This window comes from Danio rerio, chromosome 12, assembly GCF_049306965.1.
Source record: "Danio rerio strain Tuebingen ecotype United States chromosome 12, GRCz12tu, whole genome shotgun sequence".
In the NCBI taxonomy this organism is placed as follows: Eukaryota; Metazoa; Chordata; class Actinopteri; order Cypriniformes; family Danionidae; genus Danio; species Danio rerio.
Window position 1 is genome coordinate 8,082,501 of NC_133187.1, and position 12,299 is coordinate 8,094,799.

Genomic DNA, 12,299 nt, shown 5'->3' on the forward strand with positions numbered 1-12,299 from the left:
CATTTTTTAAAAAGTTGAATGTTTTTTTAAATTCATGTTTAAATATATTAACACAGAAATATTTTTTATTGACAATTTCACAATATCATCGTTTCACTGTGACACATTAGTCAAATAAGTGCAACCTTGAATACAGCACACACAAACACGTCCAAAATATAGAAATAAAACAGTTATTAATTATTATTCCCAGCTTTTGACAGTTTATATTTATATAAAGTATAATAATCACACTTACTATAGTAGTAATAGTTGGAATTGCACACAGGAGATGTTTCACCATCTGATATCGATCATACAGCGGTTTCACCAGGTTTCTCTCTTGTTTGGTGCCCTGCGATCACAACAGCATCATGTTATAATAAAACAATTCTCTTATAAGAACATAATCATAACTTAATTACAGCTGAAGTCATAATTTTTCTTTTTTTTTTCAAGTATTTTCTAGTGGAGAAAGTCTTATTTTTCAATTCAATTCAATTCAGCTTTATTTGTATAGCGCTTTTACAATGTAGATTGTGTCAAAGCAGCTTCACATAAATGGTCATAGTAACTGGATTTGTTTTATTTCACCAAGAATAAAGCAGTTTAAGTTCAATATTATTAGCCCCCTTAGCAATATTATTTTTCGTTTGTCTACAGAACAAACTATCGCTAATGATTTTCCTAACTACCCTAAATTGTCTAGTTAACCTAATTAAGCCTTTAAATGTGACTTTAAGATAAATACTAGTATCTTGAAAGATATCTAGTAAAATATCATGTGCTGTCATCTTGGAAAAGATAAATCACTTATTAGAATTGAGTTATTAAAACTATTACGTTTGGAAAAAAAAAATCTTTATTCCATTAAACAGAAATTGGGGAGAAAAAATATACAGGGAGGCTAATAATTCAGGAGGGCTGATAATTCTGACTTCAACTGTATATAAAATTAACATTTCTGTAGTTAACCATGAAAACCTTCTCACCGGTCTGCCGTGCAAGCTTTCAAAATACAGCAGGCATTTCTGCAGCGTGATCTTCTCCAGGGCCATCTGTCTTTGGGTCATCTCCTGTGTACAGACGAGTTGATCAGCACACGGTTGCATCCAGGACAGAATGTGGGCACAGATGGACTCACCTTCATGTTGTCTGGGAGGCCGAGCGCCTGGCGTTTATCCCGCAGTCGTTTGAGTAAAGCATCCACAGTCTCCTCCAGACAGGGTTTGTGCTGCTGCTGCTGCTGCTGCTGCTGCTGGTGGTGTTCTGGCGCCTCCTGCTGGATGCTGGTGTACCTGCATATGTCTGTGGATGGGATGTTTTCAGGACGCCGCGAATCCTCCACTGACTGCCTCAGCTTCAGATCTGGGGGAAACCAAGAGAAGAAATTCCTTATTTTACATCTAAAACAATGGAAACAGTATAGTGAAAAGAGGAATTTAACAGTAAGGATAAAGGAAGCTTCCCCACATTATAGTTCACCCAAACATTTTCTCATCAATTATTCATTTCAACCTTAAGTGTTTCTAAACCTTTATGAATTTTCTTTTTTTTGCTGTTGAACACACACAAAAAGGGTATTTTAAAAAATGTTACACACCTCTAACCATTGACTTCTATAGTAGGAAACACAAATACTATAAAAGTCAATGGTTACAGTTCATTCATTCTTATCGGCTTAGCCCCTTCATCAATCCGAGGTCGCCACAGCGTAATGAACTGCCAACCCATCCAGCAAGTTTTTACGCAGCTGATACCCTTCCAGCCGCAACACATCCCTGGAAAAACATCCTCACACACAATCACACACACACTCATACACTACGGACAATTTAGCCTACCCAGTTTACCTGTACCACATGTCTTTGGACTGTGGGGGAAACTGGAGCACCCGGAGGAAACCCACGGGAATGCAGGGAGAACATGCAAACTCCACACAGAAACACCAACTGACCTCAGACTCGAACCAGCAACCTTCTTGCTGTGAGGCGACAGCACTACCTACTGCGCCACTACTTCGCCAATGGTTACAGTTTTCAAATGTTTTTCAAAAAACACGTTCTTTAAACTCAAACATTTTCATGACAACTGAAGAGTAATTTTTTATTTTTTTTTGGGTGAACTCTCCCTCAGAATGCTGCCGAACTATTTACGTACTGAATTCCCACTCTGAGACAAATATCAAAATCCTTTGATACTTTTACTGACTAAAAGGCTGAATTCCTATGACCTGTAATGAATGTAAAAAGGCAGCTGATGTGCTTTGCATGATATTAAAACCGAAAGTCTTGTCGCCAATCCAAGTTTTAGGAACAGCAAATAATAACTTGACTTCTAGTTGATCATTTCATATCAGAAGTGGCTTTTTTGAAAGTTTAGGACCTCTAGATTACACTTTACCAAAATAAAAAATGATCATGCCTTGATGTTTAATTATTTAATTATGACAGTAAGGTCTGACTTTGCTAAGACAAAAGTCATGTCACCTAAAAACCTCATAGTCAGCGCCCAGACGAGGACGCACTGAGGTGCTGTTTTTCCACATCAATGTTTACATCACTTTACCATGGTACTTACACGCGAAAACAGCGTCTTTGTAGTAAAAGGCAGGTCTATGTCATAGCTTACAGTGTTACAGATAAAATAAGACCACAAACTGAATAGTCATAGCTATAGTTACTAAAATCTAAACAAAGCCGAGTGTTTTGGCCGTCTGCATGTCTCTCAGTCATTGCTATCGATCAGTCACAGAAGTTACTTCCTACTTCCTAGGAAATAATGTACAGTATAGAATATAAAGTCATCACGCAGTGGAAAAAGAATGAATATTGTGTTTGACTCCCATGAGCTTGGAGGACTGCATCTATACATCTCTGCAATGACTCAAATAACTTCTTAATAAAGTCATCTGGAATGACAAAGCAAACGTTCTCGCAGGACTCCCAGAGTTCATCAAGATTCTTTGGATTCATCTTCAATGCCTACTCCATCTTACCCGAGACATGCTCAATAATGTTCATTTCTGGGGACTTGTCTGGCCGTTCCTTTTAATTAGCATTTAACTTTCCAGTCATCTACAGTACTTTTTACAATCCAGTATTTAAAGTAGATCTTGGAAGCCAAAGCTCTAAAAATGAATGTTTTACAGTCCGGTGATAACATTTGACTGAAGTGACTGCCAGTTGATGGCCATGAAAGCAATACAATAGATGTAAAGCAATGTAATAAATAAAATATGCCATAAAAAAATTACGTTTTGATGAATGAAATAAAAATGAAAGTGACACACTGTATATCCCTCATATTCCAATCATTCATTTATATTAGTCTCAATTTCAGAGGCCACCACAGACCACAGTGGAATGAACCGCCCACACACTCATTCGCACACTATATATATATATATAATTTTATTATTATTATTGTTATTATTTTGCAGACTAAAATATCTTTAATGTCCTGCCAAAACGTTTTTTTTCTATTTTAAATATTAAATAATACAAAAAAATAATATAATCAACTTTTTACATGTATACATTAAGTGCTTGCAAACTAACTCCAAAACCATCTAAATTCATTGTGATTATTACATTAAAATAAAAAATGTTAAAAACAATAAGAGTACAGACAACCATTCTTGAAACTTATTTTAATTTATTTTACAATTTTTATTGTCTATTTTATTATTTAAAAAGAGTTAGCTGTAACTCAGAATATAGTTTTACAAATTGGGAGTTCATATAATTATGAAATAAATTAATTAATTGTCCAAGCAGCCATGAAAAAAATGATTGCATTAATTGATAACAAAAGGCCATAAATCATAATAAATGTGTTTTATTGTATGGATGGATGCTCAATCTTACCTTTGAGCTGCTTGCGAGATCTGGCTAGTTCACTCATGAGCTTCAACATCTCTGGATTGGCTGATTTATCATTATGTGAAGGCTGTGAGTGAAAACAAACACAATCCAAAGCTATGAATTATGATATAAAACCAGCATCCTGATTCTTCATATTTTAAAATCAAACGACTATCATCTAAAACAGTAAATAAAACAGCAATGAAGTGCACTACTATTCTTTTCCAGAGGAGGGCGACAACTGACATTAAACTGAATGTTGCCCATATTACTCTATTTTGGGTAATTGGGTAATTGCAATATTAACTACATGAATTTTTAAAATAATTATAACCTTATAGTGCATCTCTTGCTCAAAGTGTTCCTCAAACTTGCGTATTTTCCTCTTGAGGGTTTGGATGTGTTTGGTGAGGAGTGTGATGGAAGCAGCGTCTTTAGCATCTCCAGAAACCTCTGCTCTTAGAAGACCACGAGCCCTAAAGAGAAGAAAACACACATAAACACTCACACACAACTACACAATTAATTATGGGCAACTAAAATTTATCAGTTTCTATAGCTGTGAATTATGAAATTAACATGAAATGCATTAAATACAAACTGAATATGGAACTCAATGTGTACACAGAAGTTAAGTCTTTTTAAGTTAAGTCTGTTAAGTGTTTTTGTACTCTGTTAAGTCTTTTGGTAACACTTTATTTTGATGGTCCATTTCAGTATTAGTAGACTGTCTGCTTAATACTGCTCCTTCAACAGACACTTAACTGATTATAAGAAACTTTGCATGTACATGTCAACTTACAGTAACTCAAACCCTAACCCCAACCTAACAGTCTACTTATAATCTAATGAAAATTAGCTGTAATGTAACTTAAATTCAACAATCGGACTATCAAAATAAAGTGTGACCAGTCGTTTCAGTGTCTTTTAAAGCACATTATTAAAATTTACAGAGAAAATATGACATTTAAATGTAATTTTTTTAATTTAAATGACATTTTTACAATTTACAATAAAATAAACTACATTAAGTGTTTTTTAAATGTTTAAATTTATTCGTGTGTTTGCGAAGCTGAATTTGTGCTGCCAAATGTTTGAGCAAACCATGATACGTTATTGTATGAATATTTGCTTAAGAGTTCAAATGAACAGCATTTATTGAAATATTTCTATTATTGATTCATTCATTTTCCTTCAGCTTGGTCCCTTTAATAATCAGGGGTCACCACAGCGGAATGAACCGCCAACTTATCCAGCACATGTTTTACACAGCGGATGCTCTTCCAGCTGCAACCCAGTACTGGGAAACACCCACACACTCATTCTCACACACACGCTATGGCCAACTTAGCTTATTCAATTCACCTATAGCACATGTCTTTGGACTGTGGGGGAAACCGGAGCACCCGAAGGAAACCCACACCAACACGGGGAGAACATGCAAACTCCACATAGAAACGCCGACTGACCCAGCAACCTTCTTGTTGTTTTATGTAACATATATACATTTAAAAACAAACTTTGAATTTATCAAAGGTTTAAAATGTCAAAATAAACATCATTAAACTTAATGTGTGATTACTTATACATAAATAATCCCCTGATTTATGGTTTTATATAGTTAGAATAAGCAGAACATCAACTTATTTCTTTATTCCAAAGGTCTCAAACTCATTTCCTGGAGGGCCGCAGGTCTACACAGTTTTGTTCCAACCCTAATCAAACCCACCTGAACCAACTAATCAAGGTGTTCAAGACTACTCTATTGTGTTTGAATAGAGTTGAAAGAAGCCGCGCAGAGCTGTGGCCCGCCAGGAATTGAGTTTGAGACCTATGCTCAATTCGATTAATCAAAAAGAATGAATAAATAAATATTTTTTGGTTTGAAATGCCCGACTAATTGATTATTAGAATAATCGTTAGTGACAGCCCAATTTAAAATACTCTATTAAAGGTGAAAGTGCAGATTAAAAATAATATTTCATTTTTAAATTGTCATCTTTATAATCCACCACATTCCTTTTCAAATCACTAGGTTTTGCCCATTTCTCAGCTTTTTATAGTCTTAAATTAAAATATAATAATATTTATTACTGCTTCTTTGTCATGTAAGAATTAATATGTGCATCATATCAGAATAAATATTAAATTATCACACATATAGAGCACATCTGCTACACTTAATGACGATGGAATATTATTTCACACATTATTCATTCATTCACCTTCGGCTTAGTCCCTTATTTATCAGGGGTCACCACAGCGGAATGAACCGCCAACTATTCCCGCATATGTTTTACGGCAGGGGTGGCCAACCCTGTTCCTGGAGAGCCACCTTCCTGTAGATTTCAGTTGCTACCCATATCAAACACACCTAAACCAATTAAATAGGACCTGAACACCATGTGAAATTACAGGCAGGTGTGTTGGATATGGGTTGCAACTGAAATCTGCAGGAAGGTGGCTCTCCAGGAACAGGGTTGGCCAACCCTGTTTTACACAGTGAATGCCCTTTCAGTCGCAACACAGTACTAAGAAACACTCATACACTCTCACATTCACACACACAAACTCATACACTATGGCCAATTTAGTTCATACAATTCACCTATAGCGCACGTCTTTAGACTGTGGGGGAAACCGGAGCACCTGGAGGAAACCCACGCGAATACGGGGAGAACATGCAAAGTCCACACAGAAATGCCAACTGACCCAGCTGGAACTCGAACCAGCAACATTCTTGCTGTGAGGGGACAGTGCTAACCACTGAGCCACCGTTCAGCCCTTTCACAGATTATTTGATATGTTATTTAAAAAAATCTGTTTGACTCATTAAAGTAGTGGCCTTCATTTAAATTTAATTAGATGCTGACACCAAAACAAAAATAAAAATAGGGCATCTGGTCTTTGACCCACATATCGCTAAAACTAAATGACAATTATTTTCTAAGCAGCCAAGCAATGCTTTGGAGATGTGTCTGCATTCGGGGGCCTGTTGGGTCGGCTTTGCTCTATTTATTTACCCAGTGAGCCGGAAGGAGAACATCATAAACAACTATTAATAAAAAAAAAAGTTAAATAATTTGGGAAGGTCCTTGGCTATTACCCACACAGTGAGTACGGGCCGTCACAGATGTCCGTTTCCATCAGCACATTATTAGCCAGCAGGAAACTCGTGTTAATAATGAGAAATGAAATTCAGATTTAAAGTGGGTCACTGTGTTACTCGCTGCAGCTGGAGGATGCTGAGATGTCTCTCTCTCTCCGTGAAAACAAAAATGAGGTATTTTTGCTGAACGGGTCAAGCGGAAGAGAAAGCTATACGCGTTTTATTTTTTTAAATATGTTTTTTTCTGGCTACAATTTTGCTCAATAAAATATATATTTTATTTAAATATATTGTTTTTTTTTTTAAATAACAAAATTATTTTATTTCAGTCAAGAAAAAATCATTTGCACCCTTACAGTAAAATGGGAATCAAAAAATAAAATAAGGTTTTATTTAAATACACATTATATATTATTTATTTATATACACATTATATATACACACATTCACCCAGAAAGGAAAATTCTCTCATCCTTTACTTACTCTCGATTTGTTCAAAATCAGATATATTTTTTCTAAAGAAGATATATTGAAAAAAGCTGAAAAAAACTATTGACTTACATTGTATGTTTACTGATATGGAAGTCAATGGTTACCAGTTTTCAACATTCTGCAAAATATCTTCTTTTGTGCTTAAACAGGTTAAGAATGAGTAACGGGGAGTAAATGATAACATTATTTTCATTTTTGGGTGAGCTATCCCTTTAAAATTAGGTTTGGTAACAGAAAATGTTATTTTCAGAATAAAAAGTCAACAGAAAGTCCCCACAATACACAGAAACCTACTAATTACATTTGCAAAAAGCCCATCCTTAACTATGGCCTTCGGTCACAGGATATTTATTTACTGTCTGTTTCTAAAGTGCGGACTGAGAAAAAAAGTCTTTTTAATACGCAGCACCTTTTGCAAGGAATAATCTACAAAAAAAGTTGCAGTTTAAACAGTTGATTTCGCTGATTGCTTTTAAAAAGAGGATAAATGATTTAGAAGCTAAAACACAGGCTTGTAGATGTTTTGAATAGTTTCAGTGTGATTCATGTTAATTGTCGATTGCTTTTTTGTTTGTTGTTTGTTAGACCCATGTAACGTGTACTGCCTAATCTTGGCCAAGACACTCTTGTAAAAGATTTTTAATCTCAACGTGTCTCTCCTGGTAAAATAAAGATAATAATAATAATAATAATAATAATAATAATAATAATAATAATAATAATAATAATAATAATAACAATAATAATGTGTTTGTGTGCGAGTGTGGTCTTGCAAGTATTGTGTGTTTGTACTTATTTATATACACCGTTATGCATCACAGCCTTCGAGGTTAGTAAATCCTAAGATTTGTTGAATCTTTCCACAAGAGGAAATAATTTAAAAATATACTATATGATGTTTATCTGACTTTAAAGGCATAGTTCACCCAGAAATTAAAATTCTCCCATCCTTTACTCACCCTTATCTTGTTATAAACCAGTTTGAGCTTTTTTTCTCTATTATCTGATGAACAAAAGAAGATATACTGAAGAATGCGGACCACAAAAAAAAAAAAAAAAAACACTTCCATCGACTTCCATATCAGGAAAAACAAACACTATGGAAGTCAATGGTTACCGGTTTCCAATAATTTTCAAAACATTTTCTTTTGTGCTTTAACAGGTTTAGAATGAGTGAAGAGTGAGTAAATGATGACATAATTTTCATTTTTAGGTCAGCTATCCCTTTAAGGTTAGGTTCGGTAACAGAAAATATTCTTTTCAGAATAAAAGTCACTGGAAAGTCCCCGCAATACACAGAAGCCTGCTATGTTTGTGTGCGAGTGTGTGCTCTTACATGATAAGATGCTGTGTGCAGGGTGGAGATGGGGCCGATTCGGGGTCTGTGTTGAAGCGTTGGCTCTGGCTGGAGCAGCGCGGGGAGGGCAGGGGGCTGTTGTCGTCTGTGATGTGCTGGATGAGTCGACTGGGCCCCGGGCTCTGCTGGAGATCAGTGTTACAGTCACCCTCTGCCAGCCTACAGTCTGAACACACAAACACACAGATCAGAGCCTGCATCAAGATAAAGGCAGAGCGTCCCGCTGTTGCCAACCCCGAGAAGTCAATTCATGCTGAGCACTTCATCTGGAAATGACGACACAAGACCTTCTCACAGTTGTCTGATATCCAGACCAATCCATTTCAAATGCTACTGGACAGTTAAAGGTCCCGTGAATTTGAAATAGTTTTTGTAATAGTATTGTTAGTTTTAAAAGATATCCATATGCTAGTGTTTTACAAAACAGTAACAAAATTTGCATTTAGAAAATATAAACTTGATATAAACATCCAGAGTTTGTAGTTCGTCACTTCAACCTAAAGTGTTAGGACATGTTGCAAGGGAGTTTGTGCAATTTGAATGGTATTCTAATGGTTTCTAGGGAGTTTCTATGTGGTTACTATGATATTGACTGTTTGCCAGTTAAGGTGGTGAGATGGGTTGCTAAAGCAATGCTACAGTATGCAATTTATATTTGTTTTTGATGTGAAATAACTGGCCCAACAATACACCCGATGCAATAAGGCGCACAATGTGTTTGCAGTGATGTTTTGCTATTTTCAGCCCAGCGCAACTGTAATTTTCTCAATTTGCGCCACAATGTATAAATAACAAGTCCATTTGCGCCCCTTTGTGGACTCATGGGGGTTATGGTCTAGAAAGGAGGTGTGTTAAGGCGCATTGCTGACATGTTGCTATTTTGTAAATTTATTTGTTTAACAGGGACAATGCTCAATCAACAAAAAAAAAACTGTAAATAAGCCAGGGTAGCTAATGGATACAGCCTCCATTATCCACTTGGAAAGGCTCAGATTTATCAGGTCCAACTCTAACGAAAAATTCTTGGCTACCTGGGAACCCTTTCTTGGATACTTAAATCTGAAACGTGCTCATTTTAAAACTTAAAACGGAAACTGACTGGCACACTACCTTATAGGGCTTTTTGATGTCTACATACTGTGTATCACTACATTTTGTATCTCCAACAGCTGAACCCACATGTATGGCAATTAATATTATATTTACCTGGAAAGTGTGTATATTCTGAGACAATATTGTTTGCTTGTTTTTTTTCTGCTGTACAAAAAAAAACTTAAAATAAAAGTATTAAAAAAATACGCCAGCGTAAATCACAAGGGCTAGTTTTCATCTGTTGCCCCCTGCCAGATTTAAAAGACAACGTAAAATCAAGAAACACATCATTGCACATACAATAACAGAAAAGTTACATATGACAAAAGGATAAAACAAGAATTTCTTAAATGTTAGACAAAATAATTACACATGATTACAAACTTGATTTGCTTTGAGCCATCGCTGAATAGTTCAAGTAAAAAAATGAACACACTTTTAACCCTTTGATGCGTATACAATAACACCAATGTGATCAGTAAATAGATTTTGATAGGCTAAACCTTTTATTTTATTTTCAATTTTCTAATGTTCGTTATGTATTCTATTATTTGAAGCTAATTTCCTCCACATATTTGTAACTGCTGTTGTGGGGCGCATCTCTTAATTTTATATCCCAATGTTGGCAGGTATAGTTTAATCACTTGCTTTTCTGACGCACAAAGCCTACTCTAAAGCACAGTAAGCAGATCTAATTTTCAATTTAGGTGTGTAAATCCAAATTACATATTTAAAATACAAGTTAATATTTAGATTTCAAAGATACACAAATAAGCCATATATACATGCAACACATATGTCAAAATTTATCACAAAGACTTTAAATATGAATGTGATGACATATAGCTTATATTTATGAGGTCCAAGGAACATTTCCAGGTTGATGAATAGGCTACTTCATGTTAATACTTTACATTTAAGTGCAGCAGTTTTCTTTTTACTTTTTAAGAACAGTGCCATTTTTAATAAGCCTTCATGAGCACATTTTAATTTAAACGTTGACATTTTATTTAAAATCTTTTTTTAACTATAAGCAAAGTAAAGTGTTGATGTTCAAACTATTTATAATTTTTAAAGTGGCTGACAATGTTACATATTTTTAATAATATGAATTAATCTGCTATGTTTTTGCTAAGCTGCTTAATTAGGCCTACTACGCTATTGTATTTCAATACCAGTCATTATGGTGGTGCTCGGAGAGACAATTGTTTTCTGAGGTGGTACTTGATAAAACAAGTTTGAAAACCACTGAGCTAGTGTATTTAACTTCAAACACAAAGGCCCAAAAACAGCACCCATACCAAAAGCCTTATGAGTTTGTATTTACAGCTAGAAACAGATCAATGACATTACATTTGGCCCATCTAACAGGTTTCTGCAGGTTCACCAAGTTAAATTTAAGACTTTTTAGGACCATTGTGAATTAAATTTTAGACTTATACAGGGCTAAATGCTGAGGATTTGTGATATCCCATTTAGAAAACAAAATCACTTGACCTATCAAAAAAATTATTAAAATTCCATAATACAACAATAATATATTCATGTTAAAATATATAGGTCAGATCAGTAACCGCAGCAGTAATAAATGGAGAACTTTTACATCAAGGCAAGTAGTTAAATGCTATTTTAAGTTTTACTGAGACGGATTGTTGGTGATTATATGGGCGTTAATGGCCAGATTGGGTAGCTATACATGCACAAAGTAAAATTAAGACCTGCAAAAAATGATTTAGGACCTATAACACAACATTTCAGTAGAATTAGGACTTTTTAAAGCCTAAAATGTAGCTTTTGAGATTTATGACATTAAGACTTAAGACCCCACAGATACCCTAGAGCAAGCTTTGTGTCTGCGTGTATAGAAAACCATATATTCAGAGTTTATTCACCTAAATATGTTTTGTCCATGTTTTGTTTGTTGTTGTCAGCATGAGCTGCAAGGGAGATCCTTTAAAGCAGGGGTGTCAAACTCAATTCCTGGAGGGCCGAAGCCCGGCACAGTTTAGTTCCAACTCTGCTCCAAACCTGAAGGACTCAATTAGTTTGATCAGGTATGTTTAATTCGGGTTGGAACTAAACTGTGCAGAGCTGCGGCCCTTTTGGAACTGAGTTTGACACCTGTGCTTTAAAGGGAGAGTTCACCAAAAAAATTATATTTACTCACCATTTACTCATTCTCAAGTAGTTACAAACTGTGAGTTTCATTCTTCAGTTGTGCTTAAAAGAAGATATTTTCAAGTATGTTGGAGGTTGCTTTGACATCTACACTATCTGACAAAAGTCTTGTCGCCTATCCAAGTTTTAGAAACAACAAATAATAACTTGACTTCTGGCAAAGAAAACATTCTTTGGATTCATCTTCAATGCCTCCTATATCTTAACCCAGACATGCTCAATAATG

The 12,299-nt window shown here is 35.2% G+C and overlaps 1 protein-coding gene across 7 annotated transcripts in view; it reads right to left on the minus strand.

Annotated features, from left to right (window-relative positions):
• The window catches only part of si:ch73-51i5.2, a 278,670-nt gene that overhangs the window by 221,326 nt on the left and 45,045 nt on the right, over positions 1-12,299 (minus strand). For all 7 annotated transcript variants that reach the window (XR_012387825.1, XR_012387828.1, XR_012387826.1 and 4 more), the window contains 6 exons: positions 8,783-8,969; positions 4,180-4,321; positions 3,849-3,930; positions 1,124-1,347; positions 972-1,055; positions 239-334 (listed from right to left, as the gene is read on the minus strand). Coding sequence is in view for 2 of the 7 variants with exons in the window: in XM_073918196.1 (XP_073774297.1) it covers positions 239-334; positions 972-1,055; positions 1,124-1,347; positions 3,849-3,930; positions 4,180-4,321; positions 8,783-8,969 (815 nt within the window). In the remaining 5 variants the exon portion in view is untranslated. The remainder of the gene's footprint in view (positions 1-238; positions 335-971; positions 1,056-1,123; positions 1,348-3,848; positions 3,931-4,179; positions 4,322-8,782; positions 8,970-12,299) is intronic.